Below are 22,916 nucleotides of genomic sequence, written 5' to 3' on the forward strand. Positions count from 1 at the left end.
TTTTGTTACCACAAATAAAATAAAACCTATCTTTAAAATAGTGCTTATTTTTCTTTTTTCATCATTTTTTAAAAATTTCTACTTTAACGTATGGCTTATAATTTACATATTTCTGCTGCAATAGATGTATAAGACTGGGTGTTCAAGTAGGGCCGCCCAGAGCAGGGTACTCAGGCCCACGTCCAGGCGATTTCTGAAGGTCTCCATGAAGGAGACCACACGTGGCTGTGACAGTAAACCCCCTTTTTCAACATGTAAAAATCTCAACAGTTTTACTTAACGGTTTAACTCTGTTAAAGGATCCACATAGCCTCATTTTACAGTGGTAATTAAAATTCCTAGTGGCTCCCGAGTGAGTGCCTCTAGGTTAGGACTGGAGATGCCTTCAGACCTCCCCTTCATTCTTTTACAATGATGTGTGTTCCCCTTACCCAAGCCTTTCCCCACTTCACGAATAAATGTTATCAGTTCACTGAAAGGAGAGCAAATAGATGCTCCACAGACAGATGCAAGTGCTCAATTTGTTTCATAAGAGATTGCAGATGTTATGACTAGACAACTCTACTGCAAAAGGTCATTTCCCCTCAAATAGGATGAGGGCTGATGACAACAAATTACAGAGAAAGCCTATTCATCCTGATAACAAAGCTTTACCAATCCAAACCTACTCAGAGTGCTCCATTATGGAATAAAGCTAAGCCAACCAAACAACCAAACCTGGTAAACAGATGAGCCATCACACAATAACGTGGTATTTGCAGGAGGAAGGGTTTGAAAGTGGAAGGTGAATAATCCCACAGTAAGATGAAGTGCCAAATTCCTGGCTGAAATATGCCAGTGGACACTGGAATTTGGGCGTTTCCCAGAATATGGTCTGATAACTTTATTTACACTAATTTTTACTATTAAAAAAAAGGTAAACAAGTCCAACCCAAATAGTTATTGTTGTACTTGTGTAGGCAGCCTCTCAGATAAACTGGTTTGTTCCATCACAGAAAAAAGGAATATTGAATTTCCATAGAGAAACAAACATACTGAATGAAAGTCAAATTGGATTTTTCCCCAGTTGTACAAAACCAGATCATATTTACTCCCTATACACTTGGCAAACTCTCTACCCAACAACAAAACAAATGCCATTCACAAGCTTTATTGACTTCTAAATGAGTAATTGCACAGCAGCTGTCATGCAGAACTTTGTTTAAAAGTTTTTGCACTAAGATGAACAAACTAATTTACAAGTGAATCTATAAAATCAGCAGACCAAAAAAGTGAAGCAAAATTCAAGGGCTCTTTCTGGCTATCATGAATACTCCCAGAAAGTAAAGTAATCTCTATGGACAAGTCAATATGGAGAATCAGTAAGAGCGGAGTCCCTGTCAGCTGGTCTTCCACTGAAGGAGAAAGATGCAAATAGCAGAGCTAACACACATGGAAAAAAGGAGCAGGATGAGGTTTTCTCATGGTGGGAAAACTTGCTTGTCTGCAGATAGTTTGAAGTAACTATGCTGTGTTCGCTGAAGTTGCAGATATCCAATACCTTTGAGGGAAAGGGTTGTTGATGGGGAAATCAAACCGCTTACACCAGAGCTTACACCATACCTTTGAGCATATACAATATATATATATTTATATATATATATTTATATATATATATTATAAATAAATATTTATATGCATAAATAGGAATGCCATTGAATGAAACGTGCCAGAAAATAACACACAGCTATGTTGCAGGTAGCATCTCATTGCTTCTTTTCACATGAATTTAGAAAAAAAAAATGTCCTCTTAAGATATATGGGTTTGTAGCCCAAATCTGCAGGACTATCAATTTATACAGCACAGCTGATAACACGTGCTGACTCACAGATCGTATTCATACTGCTTAGCACACCCAGAGATAAGCAGAGCTCAAAAACTCTCCTTTTTAATTTCAAGTCCCTGGACAACCTGCTAAGAATTCAAAATATAAGAACAGCTCTGTAATAAATTATGAATATAAAGCTGAGTTATAAAGACAAAAAGAAAACACCTTAAGGTATCAGGGTGAGAAATCCTGAAATTTATTAATACTCAGCTAGTCCAAATAACCAACATAAAGCATTAAGACCTACTTCTAAATCTCATTTTTCTTCCTTCTCAAGGTCATCTCTTCTGATATAAGTGGGAAATCAAATCAATTTCAAGGGAGAGCATAAGAAAAAGGAAGTGATGGAGAGGAAAACATAAATTGCCACAAGTAGGGCTATCAAAAAAGATTCTCTTTTCAACAGGAAACTGTAAGACATTATGCAGACAGTAGGATGTAGGAAATTAGAGAATTCAGTGGTATTTAATTGCTATATTGCATTAAGAAACATGTATATTTGCTAACCACCACATCAAACACTACGTCCCTCAGAAATTGCACTGCAAAGTCTAGTTACAGGGATGCTTTCTGCAATAGTTCTGAAAATAAATTTGTCCCTATTTTGCTAACAGTTAAGGAGCTCTTAACATGTAGCCTAAGTGAATGATTTAGAACCTATTCAACTAGAACAGAGTTTTTATTGTTTCTCTGCTGCTCTAAGGATCTCAGATCTGTCCTTGTCACTTATCTCATCTCTCAAGGGATATCAGCATTTTCAGGCCACTTATTACAAGCATTAACTATTAAACCTGTGTAAGAGCTAAGGGCAAAAATTTAACACACTGCTGCCACTTCCAAGCTACAGTACCACAAATTAACAATTCACACTGTGCCACTCTTGCTGCGCATGAGAATGATTTTCAAACTCCTTATCTCCTATGAAAGAAAGTACACTGTATAGCTAAGGGACCACAGAACTGAAAGACCATCTCAATTCTTTACCCAGAGCTTCCACAGATCCTTTAAAATTATCAAGGTTCAACAAGCAACATGTGGCATCAGTTTTCTTCAAATGCAAAATAAACAATGGATGTATAACACATCAAAATGAATTCATTAGTGATTATGAAACGTTTGAGAGTGGCTCAACAAGAGAGTGCAACATATAAATACCAATCACTTACTTATGTGCATTAAAAAAAAAGAAAAAACAACAAAACGAGCCTCCAGCAACATGACTAAGGACAGACTTTCGGACTAAATACACACAAGGAACATGTTACCCAAAAGACAAGATAATTCTGTCTTTTTTGCAACAGGCCTTCAGTCATACTTTCCCCAAGTGACAGAAGTCATGGTGTATTCCAACAAATAGCCTCAAAGAATCTTAGAGACACTGTTTCCTAAGGGAGGCCTGTAATATTAAGAAATACGTCCACTCTACAGATACTTCAATGTGCAGGGAAAGGCTAATTGCAGCCTCTCAAAGGCTGCACAAAAACTTAACCAGGGATTCATGGAAAACAGCTCTGTCATCGCATCAGCTTCTATTTCTCTTTGTCTTCTCCTCAACAGCTTGAAACCTGTGATTTTACATGCAAGAAGTCAAAAAGGACTGGGAGACATCATGGACTGCTCTAAGATGTAGCATGCAGCAACTGTGGATTCTATACAACCTAAGGCTGACCTTACACACAGTCTGTAAGAAGTGGGAAGAAGGGTGGAAAAGGCAAAAAGATTAACTGCAGAAGGGAATGAACAAATCTTTACTTTTCAGAGGAGGACGCAAAATGCATTTATTTGTTTCTTTATGGAATACTTTAAAATATTCCACCCCGAAATATATTTTTACAAAACTGTAATAGTTTTGGCAGAACTTCTAAGCCCTGCCAAGAAATCTATTTGGTCTGAATCCTTAAAGAGAGGGAGAAATCAATTGCTGCTGTAAATGATAGTGTGTTTCAGTGAGCATAGATTTAATTCTGGGTAAGCATACACTGAAATTTCAACAGAAATAAACAACAGTAGAAAACTTATTTACAAACATTTTTTAGAGAGATATTAGTTCTTCTCTAAGGCAATCTGTCATCAGTCAGCAGGGCCCTTACCTTCTCCCTCAATCACTTTGCTTCTTTCTTCTTCCTCTACATCTGGCCCTCTTTTCAGTTCCTCTTTCACTTTCACATCTTCTAAGGCAGTTTCAATAGCCATGACATCTCCCAGAGACTTCTGATCCTCTGTTTTATGTCTTCTGGGTTGACTTCTTTTTCTGTGAGACCTAGAAGTAGAGAAGTGCAATTTCGCATAAAAGAACAGCCTTCAGTATAAAAAACAATCACTGACTAAAAAAGCTAAATACAAAACAAAAGGATCTTCTTGGAGAGAAAACACAAGGTAGCAAACAATAGCTAGAGGGCAAAACAGATATCTGAAAAGAAACAGATGAACCTTGTGTAACACATTTAAGATCCATTCACAGCAGCCACTAATTGCTCTGGTTTCTTAAAGACCTTTTCCCACCATTGCTAATACAAGCTCGTGAGCTGTAGTTAAAATGGTTTTCATTTTATTTTAAATCTATTTTGCTTGTACTTTGAAAATTGTTATAAATCTTTCTTTTGTGTTCTGTCTCCAATCCATCATTTCTTTTCATTCTGTACTTGCTTCCCTTTGGCAAACTGCTGGAAGTCCACAAGCATCTTCCAGCTCTCAAACACTACCCCACCACTGACACTTTATCAAAACACCATCTAATGAGTTCTTATAGTATAATCAATATACAGATTTTTCAGTAGTATAATTCTCAGGGTTCAAGGTCTACAGAGAAGACTAAATTAAAAAAAAAAACATGCATAGTAATTTGATTAGATTAATACTAACAAGCTAATTGTAACAGTGCCCTTTTGAAACAATCAATGTAACTAAAACAAAGAGATTGCAATAGTCACAATGCAAAGACAAATGCAAAATCAGAAGGCAGGATAATATCTTTTGGTTAGGAGCCATACCAAGCACCTACAGAGCCACTTGCTCTTTCCCCAGTAGGACAGGGGGACAAAATAGGAAGAATAAAAGCAAGGAAACTTGTAGGTCCAGACAAAGTCAATTTAATAGGTGAAAGAAAGATGAAAAAATAAAAAACGTGAAGAAGAAAGCAAAGCAAGAGAAATCATTTACTGCCTCCCACTGGCAGACTGGTGCCCAGCCAGCCTCTGAACACCACCACCTTAGAAACCCAACCCACACGTTGTTCTTCCCCCCCAGCTTTTACTGCTGAGCGTGACATAAGGTGGTGTGGAATATCCCTCTGGCCTGTGTAGGCCATTGTCCCAATCTCAGCCTCTTGCCCACTCCAGCCTGCTCACTGGCCAGAGACACAGAGGGAAAAGGCCCAGACACTGTTCAAGTGCTGCTCAGCAATAACCAAAACTTCAGTGCTATGAGCACTGTTGTAGCCGCAGTTCCAAAATCACAGCCCCACAAGAGAGTTAACTCCATGTCAGCCAGTATGGACTTTTTAAAAGATCTACGAAGTACCTCCTTCAGAGCTGGGTGTAAACCCACCAAGTTTTCTTTTTCAAGAGACTAATTCAGAAACCTACAATTTTGCAGCATTTTTAGCATTTAGAGATTTTTCTTTTTTTTTTCTTAAAACTGGATCTTCCATATGGCTTCCCCGTTCCTAGGCCTTTACCATCTATTACCACGTAACAAACTAAAACACACTCATGCTGCATTCTTATCCATCGGCTTAAATATCTAGAAAATCTGAAATTCAGTTTCACATCCCCAGAAACTCAGCTGCTAATTAGATTTGGAGTGCTGTGAAGTTAAGAGTCCTTAATCAGGCAACCAACAAAGAAAGAAGTAAAAAATCAACCTGAGATGAATGATTAATAGAAAAGAAAGTTGATCCATATGCACAGTAATTTATAATTGCTAGGCTCTAACCATATGGTAGCACTCCAAGTATAGATGTTAACTTTGCACCTGCAAGACATTCATCAGCAGGAACACACAGCTGAACCCAGAAGGATCAACTTTTCTCCTCACCAATATTCAAAGTACACACCACCTTCTCCATAGGAGGGAAGTCAAGGTAAGAAGAGAAGATAAACCTCTAAGACTTTACCATTACAGCTGGGACATTCCACAGTTGGTAAGAAAAGCACTGGAGTAGAATCCAGCGTCAAATGCTCTTTTAAAGCTTTATATTCACAGTAGATAAAAAGGATCTCTTTTAAAGCGCTCTTCTGGCTCTGAAGTTGTGGAAAAATGAACAAAGAAAGAAAGAGCGCATCCATTTAAAGAAGCTGCTTCCAGGACTACAAGCTGAAGGCTGTACGTTTCCAGGAGTGAAGATATTCTGTAACTGAAATAATTTGCATACCAGAAATGGGCTTTTTGTGGACCAGACTAAAACACTCTCTTGCTGAAGCCATACAGTAAACACAGTAGATTTCCAAGGTAGCTAACTACAAATGACCTCAGAGAAAAAACTGCATAACTCTCGGTAGTGTTTAAAAGCTTTACTTTCCAGGAGAGAGAGAAAAAAAAGCAGCATATGTACTCTTCGAAGTGCAGACCACAGAGTGACTTAATTTAAGCAGAAACAACTGTGAAGATGTTTGGGCTAAGGTGAATCCCATTCTTCCAGCAAAGTCCATCCTGCTGAAAAAAGTCAGTCTTCAAGTCAAATGATGCCTTTCCAAGCCACAAGCATAGGAGAGAAACTTCTACTAAGCAGGATTCAACAGCTTAAAACCTGCTCCAGTATAATACTGAAAAAAATCTAGGGACAATGAATAGATAAAAAAAAGTGGCTGGATGTTTTACAATAGCTCAGGCTGAAATAGAGGGGCTTCTCTGCTAAGCAATAGGTTCCAACAGGGAACATAAACATTGGTGTTACATCTGCAAACATTAAATAAATCTAAGATACCCTGAAAATCAATAGGAAGTATCCCCATACAACCCACATATCCAGATATGGAAGAAAAAGATTAAGAGGCACAATGGAGTTCAGAGAGTCATAGCCCAAAGAGCATATATCACACCTGCCGAGTCTCAGATCACCCTGCTTTTCCTGAAGCTCACTACAGAAAAAAAGAAATGAAAACATTTCAGGAAAATAACCTCTGAAGTGAAGCACAATTGCAGAGGTTTATTATCTGCCAAAATATCTACTTATTTTTAAGAGTGTGTCTTTAATGCACAACGTGCTTTTCCTTTTCAGCATTCATGAAATAAGGGACCGATCATTTCATGTAGAAAAGGCAAGGCACAGGATCACCAGTGCAAAGCAAAACCAGAGGACAACAAAGACCAATGCTAGAGAAAGACGGACACTCTTTTTGCTCTGTCTTTTTCTTTAACATGAAACTCAAATGCATTCAATATAATTAAATTTATTAGGTCTGTAATTTTAAAACTCAATGTCACTGGAACTCCCTATCAGAGATGGCCCCAGAAATCTAAAGACTAATTAAAGCTTTCACTTCTGAATTTCAAGGAAATTATATCTGAACAAAAATTAGAAGCAGGATATTACTTTTAGATGAAGTGGTTCAATTTCCAGAAATTTCCAACTCTCGCATCAGAAATTCAACAAACAGTAGATGTGAGCAGAAATACAGAGGAAGTATTTTGGGTAGCAGACAGAATGATGTTAAAGTGTAAAGGAGCATATGGAAGAGCACCTGCTTTACATCTGAGTACATTAAAGCCCTCTGATAATTCAATTCCCTGTAAAATAGCACTCTTCAAGGAAGCACGACAAGGAAGTTCTCCCACTGGAAGCCCATTTCTAACACACTCTAGTCCAATTCCACTTTCCAAGGCAGCAGCAACTCTTTAGTAACTACCTACTTTGGTGACCAGTTCGCTTTATCCATAACCAGTTAATCATGATAAAAATATCACATCACTAGCTTTGGTTTATTCAGGACATCTTGAGTACTCAAGAATGGAATACAAGAACAGGCAGCTGAGGTTCTCCAATGGGACAAAAGAAGAGACCTCAGAAATCCACACAAGCACAAGATGAAGTCTGACAAATCTTGATACCCAAAGATTTTCTGTGCCCTTTCAAGGAAGCAGACATGAAACAACTACTTGAACCAGAAAAACACTTTAGGAGTTACTGTTTTAAGAAACTTGACAGGAAGAAAACTATAATCATCGAAGTTGATGAGGGAAGTCACATACCGGTGTTTGTTGTCCTCTTCCTCATCTCCTATCCTATAAAGCAAGATTCCAACAGTAAAAGGTTAGCATGCCAAATTTTCAATTCAAGCATGCTGTAATACATGAAAAACATGGTGAACTTGCAGAAAATGAATACAAAGATCAAAGGAAGCAGGAAAAGGCATGCATAAAATCCCTTTTGCAATTGACAGTTTTTTTCCTCTTGCTTTCTGATAAGTAAAGCTATGAATGCTTACTATAGATTTTTTTGTCTTCTGGGATAAAAGATGAGATGTGACAGGGCACGGTGTCCTACTTTCAGAAAAAAATAAAGGGGTTCTGTAATATTCAGAAGAAACAGAACAACAAGGGACTGTATCATCCAAGAAAAGTTACAAGAGCAAGTATAAAAAGATGAATTTGAACTATCCCAAACTGAGAATTACTGAGTTTAAAAGCTTAGCAATTAAAACCAAATACAGTATCCAGACAACTTTTTTGTTGCTGCTTTTGTTGTGTGGTTTTGTTTGTTTTTTTTTTAATTTGTTTTACCTGCGAAGCAATTTGGCCTTCAAGTCTGCCTTCGTCTCATTCCAGGCATCTAGTTCTGGGCTAGTCAGAGCTGTGGGTTTCATATGGTCCAGGACAGCAATGTCTTTTCCTTGTTTCCATAAATCGTAACGTTCTGGCTGCAGAACCCTCACAAAGACATCCATGGAAATCTTCACCATGTCTTTGCGGCACGTACACTGCAAGAGATTTCCAGACATCAACACCATGCGAGACCAGAGGAACCTTTTCTTTTCTAATTAGCTGAGTTTGCCTTCCTCCAGAGGTCAACTGACTGCAGATTTTGTCTGTAAGGCCTACAGTGGGCTACCTGGGAATTGCATCAAGGTGTAAGTGGGTATTTCAACTCAATGACACACATTGCCTCCACCTGCCCTTGGCAAAAAGAGACGGCACAAGCTGCTGTACTCTCCCAAGGGTAGCTGAAGATTCATTTCCACAAGATTTTCTTCTCTAAGCCCACCAACCAAGTTACAATTTTCTGGTAACTGATACACAGTGTATTACTCATCTACTGTGTTACAGAAAGTAATAACTGTGGTTGATATAGACCAGAGGTCTGTTTGATCTCAGACCTACATTCCCCTCTTTGCCAGTCTCATCTTGAGTTTCTCAGGCTGAAAAGAGATTAGTAATACAACTTCATCACTGAAAAAGCCTTTAAGGACAAAAGCCTAACCTAATGTCCAAGGCAGTTAAACTTCATAATCATACATCAGTGTGGCACATAAATCCTTCACAAGACTGTAAATTGCAAAACCAAAAATTAAGAACTTTTTGCTGCGTACAATGCAAGATTGTTTGAACATAAGGACAAGGTCTGCCCAGCTGTGTGTCCAGCTACCAAAATTTACCTGGCTTCTTAGCAAATAATCGTTAAAAAAAAGGGGGGGGAGGGAGTGACGGACATTGGGAAAGGAATCAGAAGAAAAACGTATCGATGATGCAGGACGCAGGAAACAGCCAAGAATTGGCTTGGCAGTGTCGTTAGTCGGGAAGCTGAACCCAAACAAAATGAAGAAGAATAAAAATGCAGATGTGCAGCATGGAAAGCAAGCAAGTAGCCACACTGCAGCGGAACCCTGGCTGTTCTCCATCGCTGCCTTGCTAACTCTGTGACCAACCAAAGCTACTTGCGCACTGAGCACACTTTTACAAATGGTAAGAGAAACTGTGTTGAGTTGTAACTAAAAAATTACATAACCTGATTCCCCAGGGCCATGAAAGAGTTAAGAGCAGCAAAGGAATATCAATGCAACATTCTAGCATTGCCTGTAAAATACCTCCAACAGTTAACATACAAAGCCCCAGCCTCAAGGGATTTCCTCTACTCATGCACTCCAGGATGCTAACCAAAGCGCACACAGGGAAATAAAAAAGGCTGAAATAACACCATTCTGCATCTAGTCTGAATACTCCTAAGCCAAAGAAAAAATGCAACTTCCATTTCAACTAGCATACGTACTGTCATTCAGTTCAGCCTCTGGAATTACGCTCTTGCCATTGTATGTGTCTACACAGAGACTAGATACAAGCATTTTTATTTGGATATCTGCTTGCTATGATGAAGCACAGACGATTGAGTGATGAGTCCACCATCCAAGTTGATTCTCACCCAGGACACAGGTACCAGACTGACTGAGCATCTGCTCTTTACAAACTTTTAACTCCAAAGAAGGTGCAGGATTGACAAGGACGCAGCAATACACCAGTAGCTGCTTGGGTGCTGCAACTACTGCTGTTGTATGGGAAGAGAGACAGATCCCTTTTTAGTTCTGCTCTAAGGTTCAAAGCATTGCTTGGTAGGCACTTGCACTAAACTGCCTTTCAGCTTTGAGTAGTGGATGAGGCAACTATAGCGACTTCGGAGAAGAAAGATTCCTTCTGTACAGTCTCAGCTATCCCACATCCCTCCCAGCTCCTATGTTTCATTTTGGTTACCTTCTGCTCTGCTACGATTTGGAGAGCAGTAATAACCTGAGTGCGTTGAGTGGGAAGAAGTATTTATGGCCAGGCACTTTCAGGAAAACTCAATTCATTTAATGAAAAATGGTGTAAGAGAAAAAGGGGAAATGCAATTTGGCCGAATAGCAGGAACACAGATGGTACCCATGTTCCAAATTCCTGCCCCAGCAGAAGCTTCTCACCAGCAACTCCATCAATGTGGGCTTAAGAGATTTGTACTGAGCACATTTTCAATCACTTTTCCTTCAGACATTTTAAAAGCACCTGTGTACTGCTAAAAAGAGGAATACAGAAGATCACCGCACAGCATACAGCATCAATGAGGTATGGAGACTGACCTCTTCTGCCTTTACAAAGTATGAAAAATGGCTCAAAAGAGGAACAGACCACTTTGATCCTAACCTGGAACCAAGATGCTGCAGCAACACAGACGTTAACTCCTCAAATCAAATGGAGCAAATCCTGAGTCCGACAGGTCTAAAAGTCTCAAGTATAGCTGCCAGCACCACAGAACCACTAGTTAAGAGTCTCAGAACAATGTAAAGTATACACAGATTACCCAGGCTCCACATATTGAGATATTTGGATGCAACTCACAGAGCTGTTCAGAGAAATGACACTGTGGGTGCAATCTCCAGCGCACCACAACACTAGAAGCCTGATGTAGCCGAATTCCATTCTTCATACACAAGTCTAAGATGATGTATGTTTATATTTCAATTTTAATTTAATTTTATTGCTTTCACAGTAGCAAGCATGTATAATTTAGAAAGCCTCTTTCTTCTGGAGCTTCTTTTGGGCCGTGTAGTTGTATTTCCTCAGCTGCCGCACTTTTGTCACATTCACGTTCCCAGAACGGCCAGCGTGTTTTTTCATACCCTTCCCTCAGACACAGCAACAAGATCCTCCTAATACAGCAGGCACTTGCAATAAAACTGCAAAAGGGTATGTGCACACATATGCTAGAGGTGGGAAAGGGAAAAGATAGAGAAGGAGACTATGGGGAGAGAGGAGCAAGAAGATTACTTTATCATGAATTACCTGCTCAACTCTACTAGAACAGGGCAAAAAGAGCAAGCCTGTGTTTCCCTGTCAGTGATAGCCATTTCCACATACATTCCTTCTTTCCTTATATACACAGTCACATTTCTTCTAAATATTCTAATTACGCAATTGTGGCCACAACCATGCATGTTTCCTAAAATGTATTATACCTACACTCCCCCCCATGCTCTATCTCTCCCTATATGGCTTCCTGCAGAACATATCTTCCACATTCCGTTTTCCACCCTCAAATTCTAACACCTTAATATCCAGTATTATTAACATTTGTAGAAGCAACAAGATAAAATGAACACATCTACACTTACACAACTGCTAAGGAGAGAAAAGAAATCTCATTTTCTTATTGTGAGCAAAGACTGAACCATAAAGCCCTGATTCAGGCACTCTACAAATTCCTACCAAAGCCTTCCTTCCTTCCTTTGTCAGTAGAATACAACTAGTGTTAGACCTGTGAAAGATTTAGGAGCGATACAGTCACCCAAAGCGCGGATCATGACTAAATGGCAACATGAAGGATAGGCTTGTCCTGCCCAGCTGACAGGTGAGAAATTTAAGGAACTCGGAGATCTAATCAAACATCTCTGCATTTCTCCTCTGCCTTTCTCCACCTGGCAGCCAGATTGCCATGGCTGTCAGAGGGATAAACCAAACAACAGAGCACACTCACACACTAACACAGGTTTATGTTTAGTTTTTTCCCTTCAGTTATCCAAGACCCAAGAGAGCAACAAGACCAGAGGAGCTGCCATGTTCCCCACGTTTACAAGAACCTATTTGTTCCATCTTCAGAAGACTTTTGCTAGCCCCAGCTCTCTTCTTCATAAGCTAATGACTTTGCTGCCCATATGGGATAAGAACATACAAAGGCAACTTGCAACCAAAACATACAAAAATACTGTCAGGAAATGGAAGTGTGAAACTCTTTTCAAACACAGAAAAACAACATTCTTCCCCTATTTATTATTTTATTATCTGTTACTCAAAGTTGGAGTCTGTGGTGATTTATCTGACCACTCCAAGACCTCTGTCTCATCAAACATAATTCACAGTGATGGTGGGAAATTTGTGACTACAGAATGTGTAACCATGATCTTATCTGCTTTTTTAATAAAAACACTAACAAATCCATATAAAGTAACAGTCAAATAAAAAGACTGTCTCCTTAAAGTAATAAAATGAAATGATCTATGGAAAGATGTAACCTCATTCAACCTCAGTCTTCAGCCGCATTTTTGTAAGGATTCCTTTCCTCACTTCCCAGTTATTAACACTAAATTGAACCCCACCTGTTCCATAACATACAAAAAGTTAATGTAAAATAACTCTTTTCTCCTTACATAGAAATAGTCACAAAATCTATTTAAATCAGCACATCTGGTTCACATGGGGAAAAAAATCCACCTCACATTTAGATGAATTCAGCACCTGTTGCAAGTGCGGTTGTTTAAGATCCAACTAGCCTCCTACTTTACCTTAATGGAAATTTAAACAGAAGAAAACCCAATACATTCAAAGTTCCTTCAGCTATTATGCATTCATTAAATATTTTGGTCTTGCATTTAAGTTTTAGTACCTGCTACTCCGTAACAATGAAGACTAAAAGCAAGTTACCAGGAAAGAAAAGATGGTTATGTCCAAAAGGTGACTAGGAAAATTCTTAACGGTGTATTACAGGAATACATATTGCATGTAAAGAGAACACTCCTGAACTTCTCTGTAAATTGCCAGGACAAGCCATAAAGCTTCAGTTTTTGGAAGAAACACAAAGTCCTCCCAGTATAACACTCTTAAACAGCTATCCAATTTGCTATCCAATTACAGATGTGTTTCTTGAGGTCTAGTTAACGCTCACCCAGCACAATACAAAAACTAGTCTGAGCTACAGTTTACTTTCCTTCCATTCAGTCCAAACTCACATTTCCACTCAAACCTTGTGCAACAATGCTCTCATAGATACCCATGTTTCCAGAAGTGACGAAGGAACACATAACTGCAGGTTAGTACCTGAAAGATAGGTGACAGCTATTCCACAAGTCAGTAAGGAGTCAAACTTCAAGAAGGAGAAAAAAATTCAGTTTGTGCACTTAATAGCTGAAAGCTGAGAGCTTGTAGGAAGGAAGATGAGTCTTGACCCCCTGCTTCTACTGTAATTACAAGCATAGCTTTAAGTCTCATCAACAAACCAGTTCATTAGGAAACCCACTGGAAATCTTCCACAGACTTTCATAAACAAAACAATTAGGCAAAGATTTCCAAGGACTCCCCCTGGTCCCTGGCTGTAAGGCATGCTTTCTTCTTGTTCGCTTCCTTAACTCGCTGCCAGAATGTTCCATGCAGATTTTGTGGGTGGAAGTGTTGAGTGAATGGCAAGTGGCATTAGCTGGGGAGTCAGATTAATCCCACTCCAGTAAAATATTCAAAATAAAGAGGATTCTAGTTTAAGAAATAGATGTGTCATACCTCGGATAAGGCTGAAAGGTCCAGTGCTTTCAGTAACGCTAAAAAAGAAGGATTCAGTGAAATACCAGCTCCCCTCTGTTTTGACAGACTCATTCCGGTACAAGGGATAAACAAAATAAGACTACATCATAACCACTGGGTGAAAGCCTACAGTGAATATCATTTTGAGGTTATCTCCAGCTATTATTTCTTCCACATCATAAGTCTTGCAGTTGGTGAAAGAAGTCTACAACTGACCGCTTTCACTGGCAGAAAGCACGTCACTTCAGCAGGTCAGCACTCTGCTCATGCATTAAGGAAGCAGCTACCGCGAACTGACGTGGCTGAGTGAAGTTCTACAGCTCTGAAGTGACAGATGTACTAGATAACTCTTGCTAAGTGAGTACAGTTACCCTTTTATCCTCCCATTTGATCATCGGTTTTCTAGTCACTTCCTTTATAAAGAAAGCCCAACGCTGTGATATAGCACATGCCTGTAAACCAACAGATGAAGCAGTAAAACCCACCACTTTGTATACCATGACTATGAAAATCTCCAGGCAGTTTAGAGAAACATGAATGATTTTGTTTGGTGGAACATGAAGTGTTATTATCTAAAGTGACAACCCACGATCTGCTTCCAGCACACTGAAATTATTTTCCCTTGTAATGACGAGCATTCTTGTGTTAACATTTTTCAAAAGGATAGGAGGCTGGAATTTATTTGTTGCATCTTCAAATGACACAAATTAGAATCAAGGGAGGGTTGATGTATAAATAAAGGAAGCGAGAGGCTGTCTATCTATCCTAACAGAAACAGCAATCAAGACCTCTCTGAAAACCACACACCAAATGAAGCACTTTTATCTCTTCCCGGTAATAATCCAGATCCACCTGCAAGTATTTTCGAAGCAGTTGGAGAGTGGTGAGTTACTGAGCAGACACAGGATCTGAATCCTGATGACTGAGATTAGAACACACCCAGCTATGAGCCAACCCAGCAGCAGAACCTGCTGACTGCCAGCAGGAAACTAAGCTGCAAGAAAATTAGGAGCATGGCTATCAGGAAAGACAAATAATTGAGCAAAATGGAGTTTAAAAAAATTAGAGAGATTGTTCACAGTCTAAGCACACGATAAGAAGTGGGGTTTTGTTTTTAAAATGTTTTTCCTGTACAAAGCGAAGAGACAGAACGTTAACCACATCTGCCTTTCAGTACAGTGAAGGAATTACTGAGGAGAACACTGAGGAGGTACCTGATGAGTACATGAGATGTGAACTCACAGCTACTTCACACTTTCACACTGCCTTTCAGAGCTCTAATATCATAATTTCTGCAACTCTTGAATAGAATATGCTATTGAGTTATTTATTCTTAGGTGGAACATAAGACTGCTCCTATCTAAGCAATCATGTGGCCCTCCTGAAGCAATTCCAGCAGAGTAACACAAGCCACACAGGAAAGCACAATGCTAAGGCAGCTTTTTAAAGAGATTTCTGATGGCCTTGCAATACTACTGTCCCCAAAGCCAGATGACCCCAAAAGCCCAGCTCTCACACATGAATGACTGGGTCTTGTAGACTTTACCAGGGCCTCCCATGTGGCAAGGAAGCTGAGCAAATGAGCTACAGGAAGCACATTCTTCACAGAGTCGTTTACTTGCAGCCACAAAGCACACAACCACCTCTACACTATAAATCACAGGGTTAGTGAGGCAGAGAGGATGGGAGCCTGTGTCAGCCCAGCAGCATCAGGACCCACGTGTTCAGGGCAGTTTCCATCACAGGCTCCTGGAGAGTCACCCTGAGCCAGAAAAGTCATTACCAAGCAGCATTCAAAAAGTCAAGAACAGCATGCTTTATACCGTCCAGTAATTAAACTAAGTGTAAATCAGGCTGAGTAGCACAAATAGGCTTAGTCTTCTACAGCAAATCCTTGCCAGTACCTCTATAAGGGTGAGGACAAACGCTGAGCAGAGAGCTGGCAAGCTGCCTGAAGTCCTTTCTGCTCCCATCTGCTGCCCCGAGGTATAAAATATCCCCTTAGTTGTGAATCAGGTCCTGAAGAACTCATCATTACCTCCCAGACTGAGCACCACAGTGGCTCACGTGCCCCATTTCTGTGGGCAGTGCACCCAGATGGGGCAGGAACTGGGGAAGACCTCCTTCCTGAGAACTGGGATACTGAACACCTCCAAGGCATGTTTTTTCTGATGGCATTCTTGCTTCATTAATAAAAAATGATGACAATCAATCTCCAGTCTGTACTTCATTAGGAGACCTCAGAAAAGAGCTGATAAAAAATGAAGCTCCAAGAGAACTGCAGAAAAGTAATTGTCTTTCCACCTCAGCACAAAAAGAACCACAAAAATTCTTCTTCGTTGCAAAGAATCAGTTGAGATTAAGGTGTTGCAAATGTTTACAAATAACACAAGAAAAAAAGCACAAAAAAGAGAAACATTTAATACAAGAGCAACTTTTGAATCTGCCTTACAAGAATAAACAATGGAAATCTCATTCCATACTAAAATATTTATTTTCTTTAGTCTTCTAAATTTAAAAGGTCCACTTTGACTCCATGGAGGTATACGTACACAGTAATGCAAAAACACAATCCTTATTTCCCCTACTTCTGAGACCAAGCAGTTTCTGCAAAAACCTCAGTAATTTTCTTTCTTGAGAAATAAGGACATCTTTAAAGAGAAAACCTAGGAGCGTATGAACAGTAAGGAAATGTGAGCTGTAATTTTACAGTAGAAATTATATGCCAGACAACCTCAAATTATAAGCACTCCGAAAGAAAATGTGACATCTGATATTTCAATATGATATAAAAACAAACAAAAATCCCCAGACAAAAAAAAATAACCTGAATAAAAACCATGGCAGCAGACAGGTCAGAAACAATAAACTGTGCAAAACACCATAGTCTGAAATCCAAAAGGAACTTCTCTTGAAGATGCCTTTATATATCAGTAAAGATATAACAGACAGAAGAGTCTTACTTATCTATGCCTTCTCCTCAGAGAAGTAACTAAGCAGAAGAGCAGGATGAAGCTGTACTTGAGCTGAAGTCTTTATTGGAATACTGTGCAAAGATGAGATGAAGGCTACTTACTTCAGGGCTCAAAATGTAGGATTTGGGAAGGAAGGGCAACTTGATCCCATTTCATATTGAGAGAGATAATTCTAGCACTATCTCCGGAGTAAACAAGAGATAAAACGAAGGTATGAAAATGTCAACCCATAGTAACACAGACACTATCATCCAGGAGTGTCTGCTGTTAATATAAAGGAAAGCACAAGAAATGGTTCCCTTCCCATCCACTTACTTCTAGTCCAGTTGCAAAAGAAATAGAAAAGTTGACCTGCGAGGTACACTTGAATTTTTTCTAAAACTCTACATCCTGAAACTGTCTTCTTGAATATCAAGAGACTTACAGGCCACCTCAACTTCAAGATAGAAACTTTACTAAACAACTCAGCTTTGAAAGGTTTGTTAAGTCAGTACATAGCTAAGTCCACTCTCTTGGTCTATTGATGGTTGCATCCAAGAGTTTCCAAGAGAAATAAAGTGAACCAAAACAGCAATGCAGAAAGCAACTGCAGGCTTATATAGTAAAACAAAAATAAAATAACCTGATGTTAGGAAATAGAAATTATTCTTCACATGCTTTCATTCATCAGGCTTTTTTCAACAATCAAACAGGAAAAACCATGGCAAAAATTAACGGAAGACAAATGACTGAAGAGCTCCAACTATGGAGTACAAAGGAAAGCATTTCTCTGTAATTTTTTTGTCTCTGCTTATGCAGGTAAACATTAACTTACAGCATACAAAACCATCCCTACTCAACTGTATTATTTAATGAGTAATGTTAAGGTCTAATGCAGAGTGTGCAAATTACAGCCAACTTCTGATATTTAGCCACTAAAAGAGCGTTTCCTGCCAGAGTTTGATCTCCCCATTTAACATAGCAAAGAATGCTGAAATTATTTACCATTAAATACTTGGAAAGATCCAGTGACTGCACTCCAGAATGACCTACGGGAGCCCCAAGATTAACTAAAGGTCTCTCTCCCATCCATAGACAAGCAAGCTGACAGATGTGCTATTCAGCCACACAGATTAAATGAAATAGGTAAACTGTGGTTGGTCTTAAGGTCACCTCAACTGGAAAGCTGCAACACATGGTTCCTTAAGGACTAATGGGAGACATTTATATTGGCAATAAATGGGATAGCAGTTAGAGTTGTTAATTCTTATACTTCTGAGCACAATGTCCAGCTGTAGGCAAGACACCTATTTCCGAGTGGTACAACACCATATAATCAGAGACATGAGGTAAAGGAGAATGCTATAACCTTCCTCTGAGCCCAAAGAGACTGACATTTGCCAAGAACTGAGAGAAACCAGTCCTGAAGATTTATACACACAGTGAGTGATTATACAAATTTTGCCCATCACATACCAGCACTGAGTCTAGAGAAGCTCTTACCAAACAGATCAGCAAGTCAGGCTTCAAAGGCAAGTACCTGCTGTACAGCCAGTAGTACCCCCCAATCCCCATTATACACAGACTAATACCCTGTCAGTTCCCTTCTCTCAGCTTCTGCTATGCAGTTTGGAAAGAGACTCTAAAATCCCTCCACTAGGTTCTCAAAACACTCTGAACCAGACAGCTAGTTGGGGGTCCAACAACCCAATTTCCAATTCAACTTTCAAACACCTATTCATCATGGTTCCAGTTTACACAAATACGCTTATCCACTATCAATTTCAATTTCCTACACAACTCCACAGCCCTTTTTTTTTTTTTTTTTGCTAATGTCGATGCCTGTTCTACAATTAAGAGTAGAACTAGCACCTAAGAAGCTGATCTTTAAACTCCACTAATTATCATATATTTTTACATCCCAGACAGGTTCCAGTGTAGTTAGCAGAACATTTCATCTGTCTGGCAGGCAATTAGAATGATTCTGTCTATGTTTTTTGAAGGTAAGCCATTACTTTCCTAAGCGAGCTTTCTCTTACCGTATGCCTTTGATATGTATAACTCTACTCACAACACTGAGAACAACAATTCAAACTTAATCTCGAGGATAAAGTCCAGGAGAACATTACAATTGGCTAATTTTGAACCTTACCTTGTCACCATTCTCATAAGTACTGGCAGGACAAGGAAAGAAGAATCATCATTTTACACCCAACTGGTTTCAGTGCAGTAACGCTACATACCTATGGAGTACTGCCCGGTCAAAGAGTTTCCAAGAACTTTAAAAATAAGCACATAACATGAGAAACACCTGTTCCAGTGTAGACAAATATAATCTAATTGAGCCTGACAGCACAGACATCTATATAGTCATTTTCAAAATTTAGGAAACCTGCAATAGTTAACCAAAAAAATCACACACTCTTGGATGTCTCTCTCCACAAATTCTCTCTCCTTAAATGCGCAGGCAGATCAGGTGTACAGAATCAGCTGATGTTTCACTGAAGTCCCTGTTTAACTTAAAATGGGATTTAAATAAACCTTTAGCCTTTACAATGCAGCGTTCATACCTCATCTGGAGCCCAACAGTAAGGAATCAAAGGGTTAATTAACACACATGCAATGTGTGATTTAGGTAATATGAAATGGAAATCTTTGAAAAGACAAGTGTCAGCAAGTGCAATGGAAATAAATTGGGCATCTTCTTACACACTTCAACTTTCTCTCTCTAGATTTGCTCAGAGCTCTCTATGCTGCTTGTTCAGTAATTTCACGCTACGCTGCTTAACAATGTAAGCATGGAGGCTCAATCTAAGACTGCACTTCCCAAATGTCACTTGTTTGCGAACACATGGCTGAACCCAAAATTGCTTTCAATATTAGAGTGGTGCCTGCTGGCACTACTGTAGTTAAAGGTCTGTCAGAATTTCCATGATAAACCCCATTTTCAAGGATGTATAACCATGACCATTTGCTTCAGACAAACCTGGTATACAAGGCCACAGCAAACAACTTTTTTTTTTTTCTTTTTTCAAACCAGGTTTGCTTAGTCATTTCTGAGAGTAAGATGCTTGACAGTGATTTGAGGCCTCTTACAGGTCTAGGTTTTTCTTACCAACCCTGTACCTCCAGAACGAATTCAAAGGTATCATTCCTTCTTCACTCTCCACATGGCCTTAGAATCTACAGCTACTGCCACATGGCCTGGTCTACCACCTTCATGGAATATGGAAAGCTTACAAACACCCACCCTGTGTTCACATTCTTGAACACATGCAGGGGACAGAGAGGACAAATGCATGACTTTTCAGAATGAGGATTTTTCTGTCATGAGAATCATTTCAGCTGCCATTGCTTGCAATTTAGAGGTTTTACTCGTCTGGCACAGTGAATATGCGTATTTTATACTTCACAGCACAACCAATAGCATGCCTAACAGAAGATGCTTTTACACCACTGTAGTTTCAGAAATGAAATAAAATCTATGTGTTTATTTTAGAAAAGGAGAGAGTTCAGATGCCACGTTTCTTTGCTAACAGTAGATCCCATGAAACCATGGGCTGAATATTACTAAAAAGAAACAAGACAGGCACTTCACTTTTCAGTAACCAAAAGGGCTAAACTTGCTTTCTGTGTGACAAGTTTCTCAGACTCTGAGTGCTGTGACATTTTATAGTCAAGGACTGCCTGCCTGCAGTTGCTGAGGCAGGACATAAATACAAAAAGGGGAAAAGCTGCAAAAAAAGGCTCCTATGGGGTAAAAACTATCTTCCTTTCCTAGCTGGGTTAATTATGCTTACTTACAAAAAAGGAAAACTAGGAGGAAACAGGATTGTTTTTTCCCTCTATGATTCTAGAAGATTCCTTACTGTCTGCAGTGCCAGAAACAGCACTAGCCTCTAGAAGCAGAAAGCAGTGACTGGTATTAGTCACAAAGCAACCACTCATACTGATTAACACACAACATTCATCACTTCTGAATATAATTCTGCACAGATAGTTTCAGCTTAGGTCAAACATGGCTGAAGACATTACAGCAAGAAGATGGAGGTTTCAAGAAGGCACAGCCAACAACCGTAGGATCCCAAAAGCAGAGAAGAGAAAGACTACATTCAGTAATCATCTCCCTTTTTTAGAATACGAAGCCTAGTAAAGGAAAATAGGGCAGCATTACATTGTTTCACAGATTGAGGCACAAGAGGCACTTGCAGCGCATCTTCAGCAAAGTTGGTTTTGCCCTGAACAAAGCATAAGGATGCATTATAGAAGTTGTAGAGTCAAGCTGAGTTGATGGAAGAAAAATAAGTGCAGGAGATGATATAAATGTTACTGTAGAGTGAAAACTAAGTCTGCCTTTCTGAAAAGGAACATTTGAGGTGATTTTAAGCTCCTACCCCATGGCTATCATTTATCCTTTCCCAGAGACTGTGCAAAACTGATCCCCAATTTAAAGACTCATGAAGCAGTTACACCTCACTGCACCACATCTAATGTACCAAAAACATCAATACATTAAAACAAACTCATTTAAAGCAGACTTAAAAAAAAAAAAATACCCCACACTATTCTGTTTGAAATACAGGCCCATAGCTACTATTACTTCAGATTTAAAAAACTAGAGAATGCAGTAGGCATGCTGTCATGGAAAACTGTCATTGTCTTCAGAACTGTCAAAAGTAACAAAAACATAAAAGAAATTTGTCCTGATGAAATAACCATACAGAGTCACTCCACCATGATTCTCCTCTTCAGACATAACTGTGACCTTCTATACTGAGCATTTGTTAGAGAAATTAAAAAATGTTCAGGTTACTAGTATACTCCTATGAAAGTTTAAGATGTCTCCAATTTATCCCCTCTCCTTCCACGTGTATACCCAAAGAATTGCATTCAGTTACATCAGTCACCTTATTCACTCTGAAATGCAGTTTGGATGCTTCAGAAAACTAATCCAAACTTTCTAGTTTCAAAACAACCTCTCCACAAGGTGTACATACATTCAGCATTCAAGACAGCCATTACTGTGCCCTCAAAATGCCATGAATTATCTACAGGAACGGAACAATGAAAGAGTACATTTTTCAAAACAAGGACATTTTCAGTTTGTTCAAAAGGACAAGTCCCCCAGGTAATCATTACTTTTTGAGCTAGTGTTTTTAAGCAACCCCTCATCCAAACAGATACCTACTTGGGTTGCCATTTTTCCATAGTCAATCCATCGCAAAGTGGCAAAGTTGGTTGACTCAGCACAGTTGAAACCATGATTGAAGCCTGCATGGTAACCATAAGGAAATGTAATCATAAACTCTCCAGCTTCCTGGGTGATCTGAAAAATAGAAATGAAAGGACAACCTACATCAGGTCAGTAGAAACAGCACTTTGAAGACAGAGTTAAATCCTCCTTGTTAAATCTCTCTCAGCAAGAAGGCAGAACAGTCACTGCCAGCTCTTGGCTATACCTATAGCAATTTCTCCTTAACTGCAGAAATACTGAAGTAGTTCTACTAGTGAAAATAGACAGTACAAAGGACATAAGCTGCCACAAGATCTTACGTCTTTTGAGACAAAGGCCCCAGTTACTAAAAGGGTCCCAAGCTGCAGCATTTCAAAAGATCAACAAACCTTTTGTTTGCTGTCACTTCACCTCCTGTTAAGTCTGTACCTACACTCCCAACAGCATGCTAGTGGGGCCAAACAGACTGCGTTTCCCACCTACGCATGCACTCTGCTGCAGTGTTCTACTGAAATACATGATACCTTTCCCTGTATTTATTTCCCCACTCATATGTTTATCACTCTCGTTCTCATTTGTTCACACGTAAGTCAAACAAACTAAAAAATCTGA

General features: G+C 39.3%; 1 protein-coding gene across 3 annotated transcripts in view; it reads right to left on the reverse strand.

Annotated features, from left to right (window-relative positions):
• KDM4B (lysine demethylase 4B) overlaps positions 1-22,916 on the reverse strand; it is an 86,055-nt gene that overhangs the window by 22,664 nt on the left and 40,475 nt on the right. For 2 of the 3 annotated variants that reach the window (XM_021378985.1, XM_021378984.1), the window contains exons 8-11: positions 22,260-22,397; positions 8,589-8,785; positions 8,058-8,090; positions 3,959-4,128 (exon numbers count right to left, since the gene is read on the reverse strand). In XM_021378985.1, coding sequence (XP_021234660.1) covers positions 3,959-4,128; positions 8,058-8,090; positions 8,589-8,785; positions 22,260-22,397 — 538 coding nt within the window. The remainder of the gene's footprint in view (positions 1-3,958; positions 4,129-8,057; positions 8,091-8,588; positions 8,786-22,259; positions 22,398-22,916) is intronic. The other variant, XM_021378986.1, reaches the window with a different exon arrangement.

Source organism: Numida meleagris, chromosome 27 (assembly GCF_002078875.1).
Source record: "Numida meleagris isolate 19003 breed g44 Domestic line chromosome 27, NumMel1.0, whole genome shotgun sequence".
Classification (NCBI taxonomy): Eukaryota; Metazoa; Chordata; class Aves; order Galliformes; family Numididae; genus Numida; species Numida meleagris.